The 26,386-nt window shown below is 38.5% G+C and overlaps 1 protein-coding gene across 8 annotated transcripts in view; it reads left to right on the plus strand.

Moving 5' to 3' along the window:
* LOC126178950 (AF4/FMR2 family member lilli-like) overlaps nt 1-23,126 on the plus strand; it is a 483,718-nt gene extending 460,592 nt beyond the window's left edge. For 4 of the 8 annotated variants that reach the window (XM_049924571.1, XM_049924573.1, XM_049924577.1 and 1 more), the window contains 6 exons: nt 164-403; nt 8,985-9,297; nt 11,719-12,066; nt 16,050-16,300; nt 16,748-17,029; nt 19,983-23,126. In XM_049924571.1, coding sequence (XP_049780528.1) covers nt 164-403; nt 8,985-9,297; nt 11,719-12,066; nt 16,050-16,300; nt 16,748-17,029; nt 19,983-20,441 — 1,893 coding nt within the window. In that variant the 3' untranslated portion in view covers nt 20,442-23,126. The remainder of the gene's footprint in view (nt 1-163; nt 404-8,984; nt 9,298-11,718; nt 12,067-16,049; nt 16,301-16,747; nt 17,030-19,982) is intronic. The other 4 variants (XM_049924574.1, XM_049924575.1, XM_049924572.1 and 1 more) reach the window with 4 other exon arrangements.
* Nucleotides 23,127-26,386: the final 3,260 nt, after the last annotated feature.

The following is a 26,386-nucleotide window of genomic DNA, read 5'->3' on the forward strand; positions in this document are numbered from 1 at the left end:
ATTGTTCAGAATATTAGCTATTTCCTGATTGCTTTAAATGATTATGGAAACTCTTTTATGATGTATAACTACTTTGTATTTGCATTGATGGTTTACTTTTGTTCATATAATGGTAATCTTAAGGAGAATGTACTGTTGTGATCAGGCCATAATGTGTTAACAGGTGGAACTTCATATGCGATACATCCAGCTGCAGCGTGTCCTACAGGGAAAAATGGCAGAACTTGAGAGACTGTGCTTGCGAGAGCGAGAACTCTTACAGGGCAAATGGAAGACACACAGCCTCCCCGCAAGAAAGAAAGCTAGTGCATCTGGATCTGGTGATGCTACCACACCGACACAGACTGAAGGTTCAGAATTTGGATACTGTCGACCAACAGTGTCAACTGAAGATGTGGCAAGGGTGAGTTACATCTGTGTTTTTCCATCTTGTTTCTGCCTACTCCACTAATTCCCTCACTCTTGTCTCTCCTCAGCTTCTTCCTCACTCCCTTTTCTTTACAATTACTTCCATATTTTTTCTGTTTATTCAATGTTTGTTCTCTTATTTTTGTCTTTAATGGGTTCAGTTAATAAGTATATGATTTGACTGAAATGCAGTATCGGTTGTATAGGTAGCATAGTTATTTCCTGACCAATGCGACTATTTCAAAATGCAGTGTGTATCAAGGAGAAGTCGCTTCACTTCTGCTTCTATATACTAAAATGGTATGCAATAGATCTGCAAGTAAAGCAGTTATTAATGTGAACGTTAGTTTGAATAACATGAAGTTACATTTGACTGTAAGTGACATACCCTTCACTTCTTCGAACTTAGCAACCTGTTTATTGGGTCACTCAGACAGCTATAGAGGAACATACAGGTAAACAGCAAATCTAAACCACAATACAACTTTTTCGTTACTTTGTAGACACAGAGCATTCCATGAGCTAAAAAAAGAAAAAGAAACACCATAGGAATAACCAGGAATTACACTACATACAAATGTATTTGTGCTCTGCCATTTACACACAAAGTCACAATATTTGGTGAAGACCGCCAGTCTCGCTAGCGGGATGAAATCAGAGCTCACCATCCGCAGCATCGTCGACAGGACTGACTGCGGACCTTTGGTACAGAGCCGAGTGGAGGGTCTGAATCAGAGGCTGAGATGGTTCTGCGACTATGTGGGCTGCAGATTCCTCGACTTGTGCCATAGGGTGGTGGGGTTTCAGGTTCCACTGGATAGGTCAGGAGTCCACTACACCCAGCAGTCGGCTACATGGGTAGCAGGGGCTGTGTGGCATGGACTGGGTGGTTTTTTAGGTTAGATGGTCTCAGGCAAGTACAGAAAGGGCAACAGCCTCAAAGGGTGCAGGGCAAAGTCAGGACATACGGGGACCAAGCAGCAATTGGTATTGTAATTGTAAACTGTCGAAGCTGCATTGGTAAAGTACCGGAAGTTCAAGCGCTGATAGAAAGCACCAAAGCTGAAATCGTCATAGGTATGGAAAGCTGTCTGAAGCCAGAGGTAAATTCTGCCGAAATTTTTACAAAGGCACAGACGGTGTTTAGAAAGGATAGATTGCATGCATTCAGTGGTGCCGTGTTTGTCGCTGGTAGTAGTAGTTTATCCTGTAGTGAAATAGAAGTGGATACTTCCTGTGAATTATTATGGGTGGAGGTTATACTCAACAACAGAGCTAGGTTAATAATAATTGGCTCCTTTTACCGACCTCCCGACTCAGCAGCATTAGTGGCAGAACAACTGAGAGAAAATCTGTAATACATTTCACATAAATTTCCTCAGCATGTTATAGTCTTATGTGGAGATTTCAATTTACCAGATATAGACTGGGACACTTAGATGTTTAGGATGGGTGGTAGGGACAGAGCATTGAGTGACATTATACTGAGTACACTATCCGAAAATTACCTTGAGCAATTAAACAGAGAACCGGCTCTTGGAGATAACATCTTGAACCTACTGATAACAAACAGACTCTAACTTTTCAACTCTGTAAGCGCAGAACAGGGAATCAGTGATCATAAGGCCATTGCAGCATCCCTGAATATGGAAGTAAATAGGAATATAAAAAAAGGGAGGAAGGTTTATGTGCTTAGAAAGAGTAATAGGAGGCAGATTTCAGACTACCTAACAGATCAAAATGAAAATTTCTGTTCCGACACTGACAATGTTGAGCGTTTATGGAAAAAGTTCAAGGCAATTGTAAAATGCGTTTTTGACAGGTACGTGCTGAGTAAAACTGTGAGGGATGGGAAAAAGCCCACCGTGGTTCAACAACAAAGTTAGGAAACTACTGCGAAAGCAAAGAGAGCTTCACTGCAAGTTTAAACGCAGCCAGAACCTATCAGACAAACAGAAGTTAAATGATGTCAAAGTTAGCGTAAGGAGGGCTATGCATGAAGCATTCATGTAAAATTCTATGTACCAACTTGACAGAAAATCCTAGGAAGTTCTGGTCTTACATTAAATCAGTAAATGGATCAAAACAGCATATCCAGACACTCTGGGATGATGATGATGGCATTGAAACAGAGGATGACACGCGTAAAGCCGAAATACTAAACACCTTTTTCCAAAGCTGTTTCACAGAGGAAGACCGCACTGCAGTTCCTTCTGTAAATCCTCACATAAACAAAAAAATGGCTGACATCAAAATAAGTGTCCAAGGAATAGAAAAGCAACTGAAATCACTCAACAGAGGAAAGTCCACTGGACCTGACAGGATACCAATTCAATTCTACACAGGGTACATGAAAGAACTTGCCCCCCTTGTAACAGCCATGTACCGCAAGTCTCTACAGGAACAGAAGGTTCCAAATGATTGGAAAAGAGCACAGGTAGTCCCAGTTTTCAAGAAGGGTCATCAAGCAGGTGCACAAAACTATGGGCCTATATCTCTGACATTGATCTGTTGTAGAATTTTATAACATGCTTTTTGCTCGCGTATTGTGTCATTTCTGGAAACCCAGAATCTACTCTGTAGGAATCAACATGGATTCCAGAAACAGCAATCGTGTGAGACGCAACTTGCTTTACTCGCTCATGAGACCCAGAAAATATTAGATACAGGCTCCCAGGTAGATGCCATTTTCCTTGACTACCAGAAGGCGTTCGATACAGTTCCGCACTGTCGCCTGATAAACAAAGTAAGAGCCCACGGAATATCAGACCAGCTGTGTGGCTGGATTGAAGAGTTTTTAGCAAACAGAACACAGCATGTTGTTCTCAATGCAGAGACATCTACAGAAGTTAAAGTAACCTCTGGCGTACCACAGGGGAGTGTTATGGGATGATTGCTTGTCACAATATATATAAATGACCTAGTAGATAGTGTCGGAAGTTCCATGCGGCTTTTCGCGGATGATGCTGTAGTATACAGAGAAAAGTAGCAGCATTAGAAAATTGCAGCGAAATGCAGGAAGATCTGCAGTGGATAGGCACTTGGTGCAGGGAGTGGCGACTGACCCTTAACATAGACAAATGTAATGTATTGCGAATACATAGAAAGAAGGATGCTTTATTGTATGCTTATATGATAGTGGAACAAACACTGGTAGCAGTTACTTCTGTAAAATATCTGGGAGTATGCGTACAGAATGATTTGAAGTGGAATGATCATATAAAATTAATTGTTGGTAAGGCGGATTCCAGGTTGAGATTCATTGGGAGAGTCCTTAGAAAATGTAGTTCATCAACAAAGGAGGTGGCTTACAAAACACTTGTTTGGCCTACACTTGAGTATTGCTCAACAGTGTGGGATCCGTACCAGGTCGGGTTGACAGAGGAGATAGAGAAGATCCAAAGAAGAGCGGCGCGTTTCATCACAGGGTTATTTGGTAAGCGTGATAGCGTTACGGAGATGTTTAGCAAACTCAAGTGGCAGACTCAAGAGAGGTGCTCTGCATTGCGGTGTAGCTTGCTGTCCAGGTTTCGAGAGGGTGCATTTCTGGATGAGGTATCGAATATATTGCTTCCCCCTACTTATACCTCCCAAGGAGATCATGAATGTAAAATTAGAGAGACTAGAGCATGCATGGAGGCTTTCTGGCAGTTGTTCTTCCCGCGAACCATACGCAAGTGGAACAAGAAAGGGAGGTAATGACAGTGGCACGTAAAGTGCCCTCCGCCACACACCATTGGGTGGCTTGCAGAGTATAAATGTAGATGTAGATGTAGAATATGTTTGCATACTGAATGTATCTCATTCATGTTACATGGTGGATATAATTCTGCAATACAGTCTATATTTTCTGACACCAATTTGTTGTAGAATTTTGAAACATGTTTTGTGCTCACACATTATGACATTATCAGAAAATGATAATCTCCTCTACAAAAATCAACATGGATCCCATAAACAGAGACCGTGTAAAGTCAGCTCACACTGTTTGTCCATGAGATCAAGAGCAAAATTAACATGGATTTTATATACCGAGACTTTGCAAAATTCAGCTCACACTGATCGTCCACAAGATCAAGAGTGCCATAGATGAAGGTGCTCAGTTGATGCCATGTTCCTTGATTTCCACAAGACATTCGAAACTATTCCACACTGTCATTTAGTCGACAAAATATGATCTAACAAAGAATAAGACCAGACTTTATGTTAATGACCTTGTGGATAATTTTGAAAGCTCCATAAGGTGTTTGCAGACACTGATGTTGTATTACAGAAAGACTGCAATACCAAAAGAATGTAGTGAAATACATGCAGACCTACAGATGATTAACGATGCACAGGGTCTGGTAGTCGACCCTAAATGTAAATAAATGTAAAGTATTACACCTAAATGGGCAAAGAGGTTCCACTACTGTTTGATCACGTTATAGGCGAAAAATCAATGGATACAGTAACTGCCACAAAATACCTAGGAGCAACTATCTGGAGCAACCTAAAGTGGATTGACCATGTACAATAAACAGCAGGAAAAGCAGATGGTGTATTGAGAATTATTTGGAAGATCTTAAAGAAATGTAATTAATGAAAAAAGAGTAGCTTACAAAACATCATTTGACTGATTATTCAGTACTGTTCATCATCTGGGACCCTTAACAAGTAGGATTAAAAGAAGTGACAGAACAATGTGTTTTGTCATGGAGAGATGCCACAAGAGAGTGTTGTGTGTCATGGAGAGGTTGAAATTCTGAGACCTTATGTTCCAAGAAGAGTCAGACAACATATATACAACTTCCTCCCACATATGTCTCACAAAATGGTTTTATTACAAAACTAGAGACATTAGTTGTCATATGGAGCTTTACCAGCAATCATTATTCCCAAATGCCGTTCGTAAAGTGAACAGGAAAGGATGCTTGCAGAGCATAGATGAAGACACAGATGTACTTATGCATAAAAGGAATTGAGCAGAGATAACCCAAAAATGTATTTTTATTTTATTATTGTATTATTGGTTGTAAGAGGATAGAGTCTGGAGTATTTTCTTTCTTTTATGCTTTTAGAAGAGAAATATGAAGTAGTTTATTCTGTAAAGAGAAGTGAAATAAAATATGCAAAGTATTTGATGATAAACTCTAAATTTCAAAGCCAATTAAGGTCTTTACTTACCTCACTAAATAAATACACTCCTGGAAATTGAAATAAGAACACCATGAATTCATTGTCCCAGGAAGGGGAAACTTTATTGACACATTCCTGGAGTCAGATACATCACATGATCACACTGACAGAACCACAGGCACATAGGCACAGGCAACAGAGCATGCACAATGTCGGCACTAGTACAGTGTATATCCACCTTTCGCAGCAATGCAGGCTGCTATTCTCCCATGGAGACGATCGTAGAGATGCTGGATGTAGTCCTGTGGAACGGCTTGCCATGCCATTTCCACCTGGCGCCTCAGTTGGACCAGCGTTCATGCTGGACGTGCAGACCGCGTGAGACGACGCTTCATCCAGTCCCAAACATGCTCAATGGGGGACAGATCCGGAGATCTTGCTGGCCAGGGTAGTTGACTTACACCTTCTAGAGCACGTTGGGTGGCACGGGATACATGCGGACGTGCATTGTCCTGTTGGAACAGCAAGTTCCCTTGCCGGTCTAGGAATGGTAGAACGATGGGTTCGATGACGGTTTGGATGTACCGTGCACTATTCAGTGTCCCCTCGACGATCACCAGTGGTGTACGGCCAGTGTAGGAGATCGCTCCCCACACCATGATGCCGGGTGTTGGCCCTGTGTGCCTCGGTCGTATGCAGTCCTGATTGTGGTGCTCAACTGCACGGCGTCAAACACGCATACGACCATCATTGGCACCAAGGCAGAAGCGACTCTCATCGCTGAAGACGACACGTCTCCATTCGTCCCTCCATTCACGCCTGTCGCGACACCACTGGAGGCGGGCTGCACGATGTTGGGGCGTGAGCGGAAGACGGCCTAACGGTGTGCGGGACCGTAGCCCAGCTTCATGGAGACGGTTGCGAATGGTCCTCGCCGATACCCCAGGAGCAACAGTGTCCCTAATTTGCTGGGAAGTGGCGGTGCGGTTCCCTACGGCACTGCGTAGGATCCTACGGTCTTGGCGTGCATCCGTGCGTCGCTGCGGTCCGGTCCCAGGTCGACGGGCACGTGCACCTTCCACCGACCACTGGCGACAACATCGATGTACTGTGGAGACCTCATGCCCCACGTGTTGAGCAATTCGGCGGTACGTCCACCCGGCCTCCCGCATGCCCACTATACGCCCTCGCTCAAAGTCCGTCAACCGCACATACGGTTCACGTCCACGCTGTCGCGGCATGCTACCAGTGTTAAAGACTGCGATGGAGCTCCATATGCCACGGCAAACTGGCTGACACTGACGGCGGCGGTGCACAAATGCTGCGCAGCTAGCGCCATTCGACGGCCAACACCGCGGTTCCTGGTGTGTCCGCTGTGCCGTGCGTGTGATCATTGCTTGTACAGCCCTCTCGCAGTGTCCGGAGCAAGTATGGTGGGTCTGACACACCGGTGTCAATGTGTTCTTTTTTCCATTTCCAGGAGTGTATATTCATATGAAAATATGAACCAATTTTTTATTTACTTCTACATCTACCTCAGGTTCAACAGAAGAAAAGTACTATCTTCTTATGTGTAAGTTTATTTTATTGTGTCCCCCTCATTCTGTTTCATATGTTTTTATCATTGTGTTAAAGTTCTGAATAAATATTTGATTTCCACTAGAACCACATCTCACAATTTTATTTATTTATTACTTAAAATCTGCCCATCTGCCTCTTGCTGACTGCAACATCCTATCTTGCACATTCTAGCAATTACTGAAGTTTTCTCTAAACTCTACCATCTCCCACAAGAAATCCTTTGTCTGTTTGTGCCTATTGGCAGCTTCTACTCTGTTCTGTAAGAAGAAAATTTAGGTTTTATGCAAAATTTTAGTGTCAAATGAAGCTTTGAATGAGACAAATAAAGTCACAGGTGATAAACAGTATGTGTGTGTGTGGGGGGGGGGGGGGGGAGATGAGAACATGATGGTGTATAGGGAGAAGGATTGAGGGAGGGAGGGGGGGGGGGAAGTGGGGTCTCCTTTTTTTGCAGCAAGTGTCTTACATATAATTATTGTCACTCGTTCACTTTGGATACATAAGACATCAGAAGTTGAGAAGGGAGTGAGTCAAGATTGTGGCTTATCCCCAATGTTATCTCATTCTGTACACTGAGCAAGCAGTAAAGGAAACTAAGGAGAAAGTGGGAAAGGGAATTGAAATTCATGGGGAAGAAAAAATAATTTTGAGGTTTGCCAATGACACTGTAGTTCTGTTAGACACAGCAAAGAAGTTGGAAGAAGACTGGAATGGAATGCATAGAGTCTTGAAATGGGGTTAAAAGGTGAATATCAACAAAAGTAAAACGAGGTTAATGAAATGAATTAAGTTGGGTGATGCTGAGGGAATCAGATTAAGAAATGAGATGCCAAAAGTAGTACATGAGTTTTGATATTTGAGCAGCACAGTAACTAATGGTGGCCAAAGTACGAAAGATATAAAATACAGACTGGCAATGGCAAGGAAAAACATTTCTGAATTTGTTAACATTTAATATAAATTTAAGTGTTAGGAAGTCTTTTATGAAGGTGTTTGTACAACATGTAGCCTTGTACAGAAGTGAAGTGTGGACGGTACATGGTTCAGACAAGAAGAGAATACAAGCTTTTGAAATGTGGTGCTATAGAAAAATGCCAAAGACTAGAGGGGTATATCAAATAACTAATGATGAGGTGCTGAACTGAATTTGGGGAAAAAAGAATTTATGGCACAACTCCACTAAAATAAGTGATTGGGCATCAAAGAATAGTTTGTTCATTAATGGTGGGAAGTGGTGGTGGAGAGGGGGGAGAGGGGGAAGAATTTAGAGACAGACCAAGGTCTGAATACAGTAGGCTGGTTCAGTTGTGTGTAGATTGCAGTTGTTGTTCAGGGTTGAAGAGGCTTATACAAGATGGACTAGCATGGAGAGCAGCAGTGAACCAGTCTTTGGACTGAAGACCACCACCACCACCACAATGAAAACCATGATATGTACAAGTATCTTCCAAAGTCCATGTTAAATGCTTCATACAGATTTATTGTAGTGCTACTAATTACAGACCTTTACTTTTTGTGACTATGTGGAATACACATAAAGTATAAGTAGTTCTCATTACTTCCTAGTTTCATTGTTACTTATAGTGTTATTCTTATATTGTAAAATTTGAAAAGTTACAGCTTGATGCCATTCTAAAGACTCATTCTATTGTTGACCTTACACGCATTTAAATTGATTTTGTTACTTCAATTAATATCACATTGGATGTTTCTACCTGACTACAAGTGAAAGTCATTCATAGAGTTAATAAAGTATTTCTATGTAACACAAATAAGAGTGATACTTGACTAATAAAATACACAATTGGAGGTTATTTCGCTTCTAAACAAAATTCACTGTGAATATTACTAAGTATGTACTTCTCCAACCAAATCAGGTGCAGCAGCAGCCACAGACACAACAACTCATGATGGCATATCAGTACTTGGATCCCCGTTACCGAGCATACATGCTACAGCAGCCATCAACAAGTAGTAGTGGGGAATACCTTGTGAGCTGGCCTGGTCCTGTGCCTAGTCCACATCAACGTTCCATTTCTGGACACCACCACAACCACAGTCATCATCATCACCATCACCACCATCATCATCAGTCACATCATCATCATAAGACATCAGACCAATTGCCAGTCAGGCATGGTTCATCAAAAGGTTACCATCAGACAAATGGTGTGGCTGCAGCTGGACCAGGTAAGATGACATTCATCATCACTGTTCAAAATATTTGCTGAGTTGTTTCTTATTCATGTTTAACATGTGAAATCTAGGTTCAATGAAAACCAAATATTCACTCAGATTTGATGATCCCTCCCAGGGGATGCCTCCTTGCAAAAACCCCTCCAAAGATCAGTATGCTAGCCAAATGAAATATGCAGTAAATACCCTTTAAAATTTCTACTAATGAAATGAAAGTAATGGCTCTCAAAGGAAAATATCCAGTCAGATCCAAAATTGTTTTGGATGACTCAGTTATAGGACAAGTCTTATTTAGTGACGGTGGTTCCTGTGTTATTCTGGACGAAGAGGTTCACAAGAAAAAACTCAATTACAAATGAAGATATTAGAACAGAAGTACATATTTTCAACATGACTGAAAAAATATTAAAAACATCATGAAGATTGGAGACAACAACTTCTGAGAATGCTAGGTAACAGAATTCTCCAAAGATCCTGAACTATATGCTGAATGGGAAAAGAGATATTGGAAGACCTCAAAGGGAGTGATTTTGTTTGTGAGTTTGTAACAGGAAACAGCCCAGTCCTTGAAAGGAAGATGATGATGAAGATTATAATGAACTGAAAACCTTTAGGGGAAGAGCTCAGCACTGCTTTGAATGTCAAATCATTCCAGCTTCCTTTCTGATGAATTGGTAGAAAAACACAAAGGGACTTTCTTCCCTTCTATGACTGACAGAAGTTGGATAAATCTGTTTGTATTTGTAGAATTTTGTTCAGTTTCTGTAGCATTGATCATGTACTGCATTATTTTTAAACCAATTGTATATTAATCTTGTGTGGAATGTGCTGAAGGCTTTCTTTTAAATTAGGTCTATGTATTTCAGATGCAAGTAGCTCATAAGGCTCCCAACCTGCTCATACTAGCCCCTGAGAGATGTAGATGTCATAGTGCCAACAGTAAACTAAGCCCCAGTGAGAAATCACTTCTGGAAAGTAAAGTATTACATATTAATAGGTGACTAAATACTGGAATTGGTGGCAGAGAAATACTTAAAATAAATCCAAATGAATATCAAAAGGATAGGTTAACTAGTGGTGTAGTGAATATAACTGACACCTGGGGTACGACACTTTATTAACGTGCCCCCCTCGACGTTGGCGTCCAGGATATGACACTACACTTCATTGGCACCCCTTCCCCCCACCCAGAAACACATATAGTAATATAATATATAGAATTTACTCTAAAAGTAGTATATTTTCCAGAAAATCTTGTTTGTCCTGATGCCCAATTGGCCATTTGGTGCCCCTCTGCAAGTGGGCCCAGGACATAACAGCCCCTCTTGCTCCCTCCCACCCTCACTATGCCACTGAGGTTAACAATAATGAAAATACCTGGATGAAATAATATGTAAGATAAAGGAAAGGCAACCACTCACCTATAGCTGACTGATATGAAGCACATACTGTTGTCTGTTGCATGTGTCTCTGCACCACACATCACTTGGCTAAAAGGATAGGTTAGCTGGAAATGGAATTTCAATAGCACATATCCTATGAGATTTAATCTACCCTGTAATATATTATAAGCAAACGAGGAAGAGATGGAGCACAGGCTCAGATTAGGTAACAATGGGGCAGGAATTTGGTGGGGCATTTTTCAAAGGACTGGGTACAGAGAACTGTCCAAAATCAGTCTCCAGATCACTTTTGTTTATTTTCACATGACTGATTTTGGGCAAACTGATCATCTTCAGATCTAGCACAAAAAATCACGTGGAAATACAGAAAATCAATTTGGAGATTGGAAAAAAAATCAGGTGTGCAACTGCAGCAACTCCATTTCTTTCATTGATGTCTTTGTTTATATCTTCTGCTCATCTCCCACTTGGCTCACTCATGGCTGGAATGATTGACAGAAATTGAGTTTCTACAACTGCACAACTGGGATCCTATGGATTGCTAATTGAAATCATATGGATCATTAAGACATTATAAGTGTTTGCAACAAAAGCTGGGTGTACAGGCATTGTTCTTCTGTCACAGGTGTTGTTAAAATAATAAATACAGCAAGAAAACATTGAGAAAACTCTGATATTTCAATAATTTCTCTGGTTCATTGTCTCTGTTACAATTTATTAAAACAGTTATGCTCTCATTTTTGTCGATGCAAGATTTTTTCCATAGTTTTGGTGCAACTGAATCATAGCTCAAATTTTATATCATATATTACATTCCTATGGAGCTTAGCTGTACTTGTGATATTGAGACCAGATAGTTTTTCTAGAAGAAGATTATGAAATTACTTCGTGCATACTAGGAAGTTTTTACAAAAATTTCATTGTTTACATTGAAATTATTTTCTCCACACCAGTAATCTTTCAGTAATTCATTCATGTTTTATTTTAATGTAAATATGTATTAAATGTTCAGGTGGCAGCACCAAAGCATCGAAGTCATCAAGCAAAGGTCAGGAACAGCAGCAGCAGCAGCAACAACAACAACAACAGCAACAGCAGCAGCAGCAACAACAACAACAACATCAACAGCAGCAGCAACAGGCTCAACAACAGACTCATCATTCATCCCATCATCTGTGTAATCCATGCATGCAAGCAAGCAACCAGGATAGCTCAAGTCTTGAAGCTTATGATCTTGCCAGCCCTTGCTGTGATCCTCACTGTGTGCCATCATCAAGAAGAAGATCTAGGCATCACAAAGAGCATAGAAACAATGGGCATAGCAGTAAGAGCAGTTCAAAGTCTGTTCCTGAGTCTAAAGGTACATTGTTATATGTTAGATGATATCATAATGTAAGAACTACAATTACTAGATTATACACATAATAAACATAAGTAATCATTTTCTCCTTGTTACATAATATGACAATAGATTGGGGAAACAACCATATACTGGTATGTTACTTAGAAGTACCATCCACAGCAAATTTTGCATTCCACAGATGTTGATTTTAGATGGATTAGTTTCATGTCCACATAATATCTTTATACTGCCACTGAGTCCTAATATGTTTACAACTGATATGAAATTGGCAATGATATTGTTGATGTATCTTTTGTTTCACAGTATGTACAAGACTTTTCTATCAATGTAGTCAGTCAAAAACCTATAAAACTGTAATGCAAAGAATTACTTGTAAGCTTCCATAATATGCTCTATATAACATAGAATTACAAGCTTTATCAGAGTGTAATAACTCAGTGATTGGGTTAGATAGAGCAGCAGTCAGTCATAGAATTAAGTTGCTTTAATATGACATTTATAGTCGCAATGCAGATCAGATTTCGACCTGTGTCAGGTCATTATCAATGCAGTGCAGAATTGTAGCAGTTCCGCACTGCATTGATAATGACCTGGCACAGGTTGAAATCTGATCTGCGTTGTGACTTTAAATGCCATATTAATGCAACTTGATTCTATGACTGATTGCTGCTCTATCTAACCCAATATAACCACAGTCATTGTGTGCACCCACCCCATGGAGGGCAACCTGAAATCAGTGATTGCTGGTAAAGTATGTGTAATGAAACTTCTCAGAGCTTCTATGATTATAGAGGCACAATGTGGGTCTTGTTCCCTGTTACATTGCATGAGATACTTTTGATGACATTTTTCAGTGGCCTCTGAACTCTGTGTGACACATTTCATGCATGCCTTTATTGCATGACAGTGACAAATACGAGGGCAGTTCAATAAGTAATGCAACACATTTTTTTTCTCGGCCAATTTTAGTTGAAAAAACCGGAAATTTCTTGTGGAATATTTTCAAACATTCCTGCTTCATCTCGTATAGTTTCATTGACTTCCAACAGGTGGCAGCGCTGTACGGAGCTGTTAAAATGGCGTCTGTAATGGATGTGCATTGCAAACAACGAGCAGTGATCGAGTTTCTTTTGGCGGAAAACCAGGGCATCTCAGATATTCATAGGCGCTTGCAGAATGTCTACGGTGATCTGGCAGTGGACAAAAGCACAGTGAGTCGTTGGGCAAAGCGTGTGTCATCATCGCCGCAAGGTCAAGCAAGACTGTCTGATCTCCCGCGTGCCGTGCACAGCTGTGACTCCTGCAATGGCGGAGCGTGCGAACACACTCGTTCGAGATGATCGACGGATCACCAGCAAACAACTCAGTGGTCAACTTGACATCTCTGTTGGTAGTGCTGTCACAATTGTTCACCAGTTGGGATATTCAAAGGTTTGTTCCCACTGGGTCCCTCGTTGTCTAACCGAACACCATAAAGAGCAGAGGAGAACCATCTGTGCGGAATTGCTTTCTCGTCATGTGGCTGAGGGTGACAATTTCTTGTCCAAGATTGTTACAGGCGATGAAACATGGGTTCATCACTTCGAACCTGAAACAAAACGGCAATCAATGGAGTGGCGCCACACCCACTCCCCTACCAAGAAAAAGTTTAAAGCCACACCCTCAGCCGGTAAAGTCATGGTTACAGTCTTCTGGGATGCTGAAGGGGTTATTCTGTTCGATGTCCTTCCCCATGGTCAAACGATCAACTCTGAAGTGTATTGTGCTACTCTTCAGAAATTGAAGAAACGACTTCAGCGTGTTCGTAGGCACAAAAATCTGAACGAACTTCTCCTTCTTCATGACAACGCAAGACCTCACACAAGTCTTCGCACCCGAGAGGAGCTCACAAAACTTCAGTGCTTCCTCATGCACCCTACAGCCCCGATCTCACACCGTCGGATTTCCATATGTTTGGCCCAATGAAGGACGCAATCCGTGGGAGGCACTACGCGGATGATGAAGAAGTTATTGATGCAGTACGACGTTGGCTCCGACATCGACCAGTGGAATGGTACCGTGCAGGCATACAGGCCCTCATTTCAAGGTGGCGTAAGACCGTAGCATTGAATGGAGATTACGTTGAAAAATAGTGTTGTGTAGCTAAAAGATTGGGGAATAACCTGGTGTATTTCAATGCTGAATAAAACAACCCCTGTTTCAGAAAAAAAATGTGTTGCATTACTTATTGAACTGCCCTCGTACATCCTAAGTATCTCCTTGCATCTCTGATTCAGGACAACAGACAGCAGATGAAGTAAGGAGTTGGTTTGGGAGGGGGGAGGGGTTTGGGCAGATCAACTAATAGTGTGAAGTTGAGTTCTGTGGAAGAGCCCTAACCATATACAAGTTTCACGTTCAAACATGAATTTCTGCACATAGTCTCATGGCTAAAAACTTTATGCTACCTCCTGAAATACTGAAAATAAAAATGTTTTGAGTGTCTGGATTTAGACTGACTGTCATTTGGCTGAATGCCATTCCAGAACTGCATCTCCAGAACTGAGCTTCAGTGGATGATAATTCAGCAAATAAACACTTGTAAATGACAGTGAAAATAAATACCTTAAATTGTTTGATTTTGGAATTGACCACAAGGTAGAGTGTATCTCTATGTTTCTCATTGAACTGTCCCATGTGTATATATTTATGACATTTGTAATAACTTCATATGCAGTTTTTGTGATGTGTCAGTTCCCTTTCTGAAACTCTCATTTTGAATTTGTTATTTTTCTTTCTTTGTGTATATATGCAAGTCTTTTCTTATCTTTTCATGTGACAAATACATGTGAATCAACATGTCTCAAAATTGAAAAAATATGCTCTCAGCATGTTATTTATGATGAGAAGTCTATATAAAGAATAAATCTTTGTTGTTCAATAAAGGCATACACAGCTGGCAACCAGAAATCACATAAGTGATACTTCTGAACTATGGAGTTTATGAACAATTTGTTGCTGACCAGAGTCATAAAAAATGCAGCTACCATCATGCAAGATCAGCCTCATTCCTGTCTTTCAGTGATGCAGCTTATCACGAATAAATATTCTATTGTATAGTGCAGCTGGCTACAATGAAATTCAGAAGTGGTTGTAATTATTGTCTATTTGTTAAATGTTAGCAAATATTACATTCATATAAAAATGGGGATGGTCTAGTCAAGGGTAAAACAGAAAAATAATGGGAGCTAGAAGTATTCAGTAACATCAGTGTACAAGATATCTCACACCCTGGTAGAAGAGGGATACTCAAAGTGGTTATTTGCTCTGTTGCTTATGAATCAAGGTTTTATTCATTCACTGGTTACTCAGACACTATAGTGTATGTGTGTTTTACACCTGTGATAAATGTGGAGGCAGTAGATGTCTGTGACACAGCTCTAATTCCATACTGTTACTATTTTTATGTTGCCTTCACCAGTTCTCTTTGTAACATTCCATTACCTTTCCTGAAAATCATTTTGTAAACTACTGAACTCCACAAATTAACTTCTATTCTGACCATCACCAGTATCACTTTTCATAAATTTCAAATCCATTCATTGTTTCCCTTTGCTCCAGAAGTAATTGCATTGCTCTTAAAGCAAGACATTTCTTTGTCTTTCAGTATCTCTGTTTGTTACATCATATACAGTACCTCATATCAGCACAGTTTTCCTATTGTGTTGACTTAATTGGAAATATAGTGTACTTTGTATTAGGCTTCTTAAATAGGATGCTCTCTCTGTGTGTTCAATTTTTATCAATTGCTTATGAAGTATATAATTGTGAAATACTTTCAAGGTTGATTTCCTAGTTACAGCATTGTTATTAAGTTTACTTTTAATTTCATTGTTTAAAAGATAATCTGAAATCAATTTCAAATTAGCTTTCAAACATCTGTGAGAAGTATTTCCAAATGTAGGGAAAAAATCAGAAGTTAATTTAATTTCTGTCACCAGGATGGAAAGAAAAAACTGGACGTTCTGGCTCACAGCCAGCCCCTGTGACAACTACAGTTACCCAACCACAACGTTCACATCGGTATTTCAACTTTGGAGCTGGTCTGGTCAGCCAGTGCAGCCTACACTCATGTACATCAAGTGAAATCAGTTGTACAGTACCTGGTGCTACTGGTGGTGAGAGCAGTGCAGCGTCATATACCACATCTCTAAGTACAGATACGCTTTACTGGGATCCCCCAACACAAGAGGTTTGTTAACAGATGTCAACAGTTATTTTTATATGGCACACAAAACAAATGGATTATGAACATGCATTTTTTACAACCTGTCATGTTCAGATCACAAGTAAATTTAAAATCTCATGATACATTTTCTCATATCTGAATTGTTGCTAAAATTGCTTATAGTACATACTCCTTCCTTCCAGTTAATAGTGATGTTTCTTTAACTCTGAAAATCATTTAATATGGTATTTGTATTTGTAATTACATGTTAATTGTGTGTGTGTTTTTGCATGTTTGCATGTCTTTTTTATAATAATCATCTTTAATAACCCATCTAACCCTGTTCTGAATTCTGTCAGAACTGTCCTTATCATATTAATACAATATTTAATATCACTATAAACTGTGCCAATCTGACAGTTTTAGAAAATATATAATAATTTATTTCCATCTCATTTTTTTCTTTTCCAGCAGCAGGGAACATCAAGCCGAAATCACTCAACCAAAACAGCATCTGGTAAGCAAGGAACATCTAACTCTTATCACCATCACCATCACCATCATCATCATCATCCATCAAGTTCACAGCAACAAGACTCTAACTTTTCGTCTTATAATCCAGCAAAACCTGCCAAATCTTGGGACAACCTAACAACAAAAGCCTTTGGTGGATATGGGTTTGGTTATGGTTACCTAGACACTACATCTGTGAAGAGTAGTGGGAAAGGCCACAGCAGAACCCAGAGCACCAAGGTATGAAGCATGTACTTAAACAGTATCGTTAAATGTTGTGTACTTATTTGTAAATATTTAATCATATTGATCTGACATTGTTTATCTAGGCAGTTGCCAGAATATAAAGTACTTCAAACATTCAATATAATTATATTGTTTTCTTAGATATTATTCAGTCCTGATTTGCATGTAAAATGCAAATACTTTAGAACAATGTGAACTATTATACAAGGGGCATTTGAAAAGTCCATGCAGAGTCTGAGAAATGGCACCATGTTTATTTACTAGCATCTTTGGAAAGAACGCGCACCAAGTTTCAGCCATATTGGTCTATTTCTTTGTGTTTGGCATTTGTGTGAATCAAGCAAGTTGAGTGATTGTCAAAAAATGGACGAAAAAGAATTTTGTGTGGTGATTACATATTACTTTATGAAAGGCAAAACGCCTCAGGAGACTAAAGAGAAGCTTGACAAACATTACAGTGACTCTGCACCTTTGATTACAACAGTTTATAAGTGGTTTCAAAAATTTCATAGTGACCATATGGGCACAAGTGATGCTGAACATTCTGGACACCCTGTGAAGGTTACGACTCCAGAAATCATTGATAAAATTCAATTATATGGTGATGGATGACAGAAGAGTTAATGTGCGTAAGATTGCTAGTGCTGTGGACATCTCAAATGAACAGGTAGATAATATTTTGCATAAACAGTTGGAAATGAGAAACCTATTTGCAAGATGGGTTCCGCAATTGCTCATACTTGAACAAAGACGGAATCGTGTGAAGTGTTGCAAAAATGGTTTGCAGCTGTTCAGGAAGAATCTGCAGGACTTTAAGCATCATTTCATCACTGAGGGTGAAACATGGATACGTTACTATACTCCTGAGACCAAACAACAATCTAAACAATGGGTTACCAAGGGAGAATCTGCACCAAAAAAGGCGAAGACCATTCCTTCAGCCGGAAAGGTTATGGCGAATGTCTTTTGGGATTCGAAAGGGATAATCCTCATCAACTATCTGGAAAAGGGTAAAACTATTACAGGTGAATATTATTCATCGTTATTGGACCTTCTGAAAACCGAGCTGCAAGAAAAACGCCTCCGATTGGACCGCAAAAAAGTCCTTTTCCATCATGACAATGCACCAGCACACACCTCAGCAGTTGTGGTCACAAAATTAATGGAAATTGGATTCCAACTCTTTTCCAGTCCCCCCTATTCTCCAGACTTGGATCCCTCGGACTACTGTTTGTTCCCCAATTTGAAGAAATGGCTGGCGGGACAAAGATTTTATTCACATGAGGACATGATTGCAGCAACTAATAGCTATTTCGCAGACTTGGACAATTCCTATTATTCAGAAGGGATCAACCAATTAGAACAGTGTTGGACAAAGTTTGAAAGTCTAAAAGGAGACTATGTTGAAAAATAAAAAAGGTTTACCCCAAACACATAAGTAGTTTTTATTTTTGCTTGGACCTTTCAAATGCCCCTCGTATAACATTTGCAATCGAGCAACCTGCCTACACTTGATGATTACTCATTCTTATGAAGAATATTTAAAGCAAGAGAGTGGTTTGAAAAGTTCTCAGAATCACCATGAGAGGTCAGTGCTAGTGCAACAAGTTGTTCACGTGATATTCATTGGACTGTTGCCGGTAAACACGTGCCACGTCAGTGCTCTTGGAAGAGAGCTGTGGTGATGATGTGGCTCTGTTGCTGTTACCACATAGTGATTTGTGAAGATGGAAAAAAATCAAGATTCGAGCAGGGATTAAGTATTTCATGAAGGAAGGTATGAAAGCAAAGGACATTCATGCCAATTTCCACAATACACTGGGGACTCTGCTCCTACGTATTCAACTATTGCCAAGTGGATAAATGAATTTAAATTTGGTCAGGAGAGCTTAGATGATGATCCATGCAGCCAAGATGTTTCACTACTCCAGAAATCATTGCAAAAGTGTACAAAATGGTCGTGGAGGATCGCCAATTGAAAGTGCATAAAATTGCTCATGCTTTCAGATGTCATCTGAAAGGGTATATCACATTTTAACAGAAGAATTAGAAGTGAAAAAATTATCTCCAAGATGGGTTCTGCGACTCTTGACGCTGGATCAAAAACATGTGCCTCCCCCATGACAATATTACACAAACTAAGGAATGAAGTTTTGCCACACCCACCTTATGCACCTGATATGACTCTGTCAGACTTCCATCTCTTCCCAAAACTGAAAATTTTTCTTGTTGGATGAAGATTCACTTCAAAACAAGAATTGATAGCCGGAGTTGACAACTATTTTGCAGGCTTGGAGGACAATCATTTTTGAGATGAGATCAAGGCACTGGAACATCATTGGATCAAGTGAATTAATCTACAAGAAGACTGCATGGAAAAATAAAAAAGGTTTCAATGGTGTAAGTAATTTTTTTTCCCCCTATTTCGTTCTGAGAACTTTTCCAACCACCCTCGTAATATAAAAGAGCTCTTGAAAGCTAATTGCTGATCTCTGATTTTTTTGGCAGAATTCTATCACAATGGGCAATGTAGGTTGGCAGAGGGTACAAATGTATTATAAAAGAAAGGTACAATCTGTATCTAGGTCAAAATCTATATGATTATTTAAATATTGACATAAAACTTTGATTATTTTTACACTGCATAGTGTGCAAGACTGCGAATTTGTCATACTGATGACCTCAATGCAGAGCACACCCAAACATAACAACATGCACAGCAGTTAACTGTTAATCTGTCATGCAGACTCAGTCTGTGCTTGATGTACATTCCTATCTTAAAAACAAAAACTTAATTTGCAATATTATTTATTACAGCAGATTCTAAAGTACTTCAATTTTCTGTATTTGGCAAGCTTCCTGCTTGTCTGCATTACGTATAGTTCAGATAGAATGAAGAACATAGGGAGCTGTTATTAGCTTATTACAAGTCATTGCCCTGTTTCAGGCAGGTGGCTCATCACAGCAGGGCCGCAGTGGAGACCGGCGAGCACAAGGGATGACACAGACTTCTTACGGCCACGACAGCCAACACCACAACCATCACAGCCACCATCATAGATATGTGCAGCCCACTAAGTCTACGGAGAGTCTTCTCTTGCTTCCCAAATATGCAGGAGACCCCACATTGTCCGACTCGAGCTTGAGCTGTGATTGTCTAGATGTGACATCACCAGTGAATGATGGAAGCGGTGCATGCTTTTTCCCTAGTTCGTCACCTAGTACAACACCTACTGCAGCAGTGGAACAAGGAGCAGCATATCAACATCAGCAGCAGCAGCAGCAGCAACAACAACAACAACAACAGCTACAGAACAGTGTCTACCAACAACAACAAAACAAAGCCAGCCAGACTGACAATCAGCGAGCTCCACAGGAGAACATGGCAGAAATCACACACCTATGACAAAAAGTTAACAGCCAGACTGAGGTCTAAAGGCTGTTTTGAAAAAAAACTGGGATTTACCCTTATTTTAAATGAAAAGAAACATTTCAGTGGACTTGAGAAACTTTTTGAATGAGATTCAAAACAAGTTAACTGTCTGAGTGTGTAATCTATTATACACAGTCAAAAGAACAATGTGCTATCTCATAGTTCTGCTTAAAATACATTACTATTTATTATATCCCTCCATTGTTTGTATATTCATGTAGAAAAGGGGTAATATCTACATGAACCATGTGTTTGAAACAAATGTTTCTCACATACCAGCTTATCTCTTTTTGTAACAATACTAGTCATATATGAAACAGTACACAAAGCAGGATTTGTGTACAGGTAATGGGATGTAAAAATAGACATGAGGCTCTCCAGTCATGGAGCTCTCTATATTCATTTTTATTTGTGTCGAGCTAATTCATTTTTATGTGAATTTATTAAACAAAGAACAAAGGAAGAGGTACATTCTTGTCAGATTTTATGATGTACTGTTAACTGAAATAATATTTCTAAAGCACTGTACTTGGAACATAGGTAGACTAACTTCAAATCTGGTGTTAACCCAGTTCATTTGGAAATACAAAGACTGTTTGGTGCCTTCAAAGATGATCTGTACTGTACTTAAGCAAAGATCAACTTATTTGCATCAGCTGTAAAAAGCTGAGGAAACAAAGTTGAGTTCTTTCTCAAACTAGTTCTCTACGGCATCATCAAAACATATTTTAAGCACATTGGACACTGTGATCTGCACTTTTACATCTGGCAACTAGCTTGAAACTAATCTGATCAGTAGACATTTTCAGGATGTCTAAAATGTATTGGCTTATTTCCTTGTCTTCTGTGTGTCCTCAGGCAGAATAATACAGAGTTGCTCAATTATAGGAATAAATTAAAGCTACAGTTTTCTGAAGTTGACAACATACTTCACAAATTTATGTGCAAAAGCTTTTATATCATCATTTTCCTATAAGACAGCTAAATAACAGAACATGTTGTTCGATAAGTGAGTGCAAATAAATGCCCTAAATGAAAGGAAAATAATAAAGCCACAGAAAGATGCTGTGCATGTTTATGGTTGACAATGTGCTCCACTATCTCAGTGAGATATTAAGAATACTGTATCTCATGCAGACAGATAGAAAAGAAACTTCAGATTGTGAATAAAATCCAAATTTTTTTTTTCACAGTAAACAGAAAATGTCATCATGAGCATTCAGCTACACCTAAAACAGATTTTCATTAATCTGCATAGCAAACAATTTCATGTTTTTCATATGAAAAATTTCCAAAACTCCACTTCCTGCTACTTAATTCTGCTCCAGTTGATACTCGCAAACTGAAACTTCCTCAGTACAGCAAAATGCCTATAGTTAATCTGGCCATAATTCAGAAGAAAATAGGACTCACTCTTGTACTCTCTTTACATTTCCACCTAGAGCTATACCTTTATTGATGAGTCTTCTATAAACATTTCCTATAAATGTTAGACTGTTAAAATATCATGTTCCACGTTGTACTTTTAATTCAGTGAAAATGCTATAGCAAACAGTACTTAAGATTTACCATTAGCAAGATTCCTGCCAGTGTGTTCTTTAATGGGGAAGGCAATTTGCTTGTGCGTTTTCCCAATGTGCATACTTTTTTCTTTGCAGCAAGTGATATTTATGAAGAATGATTCAAAATTCATTATTATGTTGACTTGTTGACTCATTACAAAGTTAATTTAGACTATTTTTTAAGCATTAGGATGCTTATTGTTTTCCATACAAACAAAAGCTGTGACAGACATACAGAGCCATTAGGCAAGTGATACTCAAGCATCGAAAAAAGTAGTAATCTTTCAAATTGTACATAAACAATAAAAAGTTGTCAGTGTAATAAAGACAAGTGGTGGACCAGTAGTAGAAAATTATGTTGTTTTTGATGTAATTAGAGCAAGACTTCATTATAGTAATTAAAATTATTGTGCAACTACATGGAAATTGCTTGTAGCACTCAACAGAAGGAGAATACTAAACTATATAGTCTGAATGGATGAATGAATGTTCCTTTTCTGTAAGATGTGATAAAAAAATCCAAAGTTTGAGCAAAGTTTGAGGTGTGTCTCTACCAAAGATTTAGACTGATTGAATAGGCAGCATTCTTCAGTGCTAATGGTCATATCTGTGATCACATTCATTTATTAAATGTTATTCCTCAGTACAATATTACTTAGTCAAATTAACAATGAACACTTTTGCATTGTTTTTCAAATGCCTGAAAGTGTGTGTGTGTGTGTGTGTGTGTGTGTGTGTGTGTGTGTGTGTGTGTGTGTGTAAAAGAAACTTGTACACTTTCTTTTTTAATGTTGATGTATATTTTACATCATCATTTGCTGATCCAAAGAAAAGTGAACAAGTGATTCAGGAAGTCATATAATGTATGGGAATAACTGCATTCTCATCAAAATATTCTAGCAAATAAGTAATCTTTAATCCTACATTTATAGTACAGTATTTAATTGTGGGAGTTATTTAAATGCTGTAAATAATCTTGTATATAATGTTTAATATTAAGAACAAATGATAAAGGAAACCAATAATCTGAGTATGAAATTATTACGTGTAAACTTTTTCTGAAAATAATAAAATTTCATCACATACAACTGTAAAATTTTTCTAGTGTCAATGATACTGAGAAAGCATCTCATATGATCCTAATTCACATTCACTAAATTAAGATTTTATTTCCTTAGTATTCCAACAGCTGCATATAACATTTGTTGTTGAATATCTTTCGTTAGCCAAATTATGCAGCTGAATGGCGAAACATTCATAAATTGACTGAGCATTCTGCTATAAATATCCTCAACTAAATATGTTAGAAATGGTAAGAAGCTTTTGGAAATCATACACACAATTAGTTCATTGAATGACTAATATCAGCTGAACTGTTAGGTGAATTAAGTGTTGTCAGGTTGGTTGAGTGTTGAAATTGTCACAAAGCAGTATGAAATGGTTTCCAATATGAAGTTTGTAGCTGCTTTTCCATGCAGGATGTTATGATGGAATGTGTTTGAAATATGACTGTGGAGTTATTCACTTTATTACATGGTTACGGAATAGGAACAGCTAACCTTAAACCTTGAAGCTAATTTGAAGAACTAGAGCAGTTCACATAAGGAGTATCCATCAATATAATTATGAATAGACCTGATGATTATGGTCACACCAGCTAAATTAGGATAAGGATTTTTGCAAATGAAGTCATCTGATGATGTCCAACTCTTCAAGCTCATAGACAGTTCATCATTACAGATGGAACTGTAAAAGTCAAGGTTAGTAATCAGGAGATTAAGAAGAAAACACTGGTTCTACTGCAATGTAATAATCTTGGTAAAGAAATGAATAAACTGAAAACAGTAAGGTATCCTTATAGTAAATACTGATAGCTTGAAGCCTAGTGTAAGGTACTGTAATGTCTCCCATCTTTACAAAGAAATTTTGGTTTAGGTGATCACGTAATAATTACAAGTGAAAGCAACAATCTGAAATGAAACTGTAGTTAATGCTAGAATGATATTGTGAACATTATTAAGAACACAATTCACAATAGTCTCAAAATGCTTTAACTTTTTAATTGATATGAGAAGCCCTGTACAAAGCATACCTGAAAAAGCATAAATATAGGTATTGTAGATTTGACAAGGTGGGATGTCTGACATGGATAAGACTGATTTGTCAATCTTAATTTGATTGAACTAAGCAGTACAGCTTGGATCATAATGTTTTCGATAACAGCCTTCTTCCAAGATTTATTTTCTCAAATCTACTGTTTTCACTAGTCATTTCTACAACACATTGCAACAGCCATTGAGAACTCAAGATAGATCCAACTATTGTTAATGAACTGATTGCCAACATATTAAAAAACACATTGTTATCAGATAAAACACTAACAAATTCTGTTTGGTTTTGTTTTTGGAGGGAAAAGAAAGTATTGTTGAAGAAACTGGATAATAATGAACACACTAGAAATATTTAGAGAATTATACAGGAAGAACAGTGGGAAAATCTCTACCATTATATGGCACCCATAATTCAGTCTTTAAGAAATTGTTACTGCAGTGCTGATTTAGTAAGAGTAATGTGAAACAAACGTGAGGAGAGTGGATGGTTAATACATGAAACCAAAGTATTGTGTCGCATAACTGAGAGCTGAAACTGCTTTATAAATAATATTGTGAATTTCTTCACTGACTCATAAAAAGTGCACCATATGCACAATGATATATATGATAACTTCTAATCATCACTATTTATATCAATGTGTGCACTTACATACGTTAATTAAACCTTTGTATATGTTAACCAAAATCTATGACTATGTCTGAAAACTGAATGTTATATGGACAGCAAACAACCAAATAAACAACACATACATTAAAAAATAATTCAAGAAGGGCATGGAAGATTATTAAACAGAAAAATGATATGCAAATGAGGTTCAGTTTATAGACATTAAATGTATACAGAAAGCAAGAGGGTCATATTAACAAACAGGAACAGAAGAGTAAAATATGAGATTTTAAATAGTGCCATATTAGGTCAACTTCTGTTCTGAAACTACATGGGTGACTTTAACGGACTTTTCATGACACAAGCACACTAATAAAAGCTTCTCAGTCTTATATACCTGACACAGTTCAGAAAATAACAAAAGATGCTTACAATTAGTTTACAGCAAACTCTTTGAATCTTAATTAAAGAGTCATATTTTGTTATTTCAAACAAGTAAAAATGACCTACTTGACAAGGAACAGACATTAATGGTCATCCACTAAATGTAACACTATGCATAAAATTTCATGACGCCCAGCCTGATAAAAAGCTAAAATGCAGTCAACACACAATATAATTCCTCTTTCTCTCAAACTGAATATTACATTTTACTGAATAGGATTAACATCAAGTAGAGAAAGTGGAACTATTTTAATGGCACAGGAGCTGATACAGAAATCAGCGTAATCAGAAATTGTTGGCCTGTGCTAACAGGGTGCTGTATGGCTTTGATAAGAAATATCAATATTTCAAAGTCAGTATTTGCTTTGCATTTCAGTGATTATTTAAAAAGTATTGGACTACATAACATGAATTAAGAATAAATGCAGGTTCTTTTACTGACCATGCAATGCACATTTACAGCTGCAGCAATAGTGGCTGATCAATAAGATCACCACACTAGTATAGTCTAACTTAACTTGATGCTCATTATTGAAAGAGGTTGCAGAAACATTTAAGAATCAAAGTTAGCCCAAGGAATAATGATAATATTAAGTAAAAAGATTCTAACTCTCAAGCAAATACTGTTGGTCTACATGATACAGAGATAAAAACAAGATTGCCTTCTGCTAGCGGTTCAAACAAAAAAAAGCCCTTACAGGAAAGGGTTTTACAGGAACCTGATGAAGACTCAGCAACTGTTTTATAAACAAAATCAGAACGAAAATATCATTACAGAGCTTACACATTTGACAAATGTTTATAGCATCATTTGAAAATCTGTCACGCTGTATATGCTTCATATATATATTATTCTATTATAGTTTACCAGACGAGAAAGTGCCGGTAGATAAACACAATAAAAAACACACACACAAATTTCAAGCTTTTGCAACCCAAGGTTGCTTCATCAGGAAAGAGGGAAGGAGAGGGAAAGACGAAAGGATGTGGGTTTTAAGGGAGAGGGTAAGGAGTCATTCCAATCTTGGGAGCGGAAAGACTTACCTCAGGGGGAAAAAAAGGACAGGTATACACTCGCACAAACACACACACACATGTCCATCCGCACATATACAGACACCATATGTGTGGATGGATATGTGTGTGTGTGTGGTAAGTCTTTCCGCTCCCAAGATTGGAATGACTCCTTAC

Source organism: Schistocerca cancellata, chromosome 1, assembly GCF_023864275.1.
Source record: "Schistocerca cancellata isolate TAMUIC-IGC-003103 chromosome 1, iqSchCanc2.1, whole genome shotgun sequence".
Lineage (NCBI taxonomy): Eukaryota > Metazoa > Arthropoda > Insecta > Orthoptera > Acrididae > Schistocerca > Schistocerca cancellata.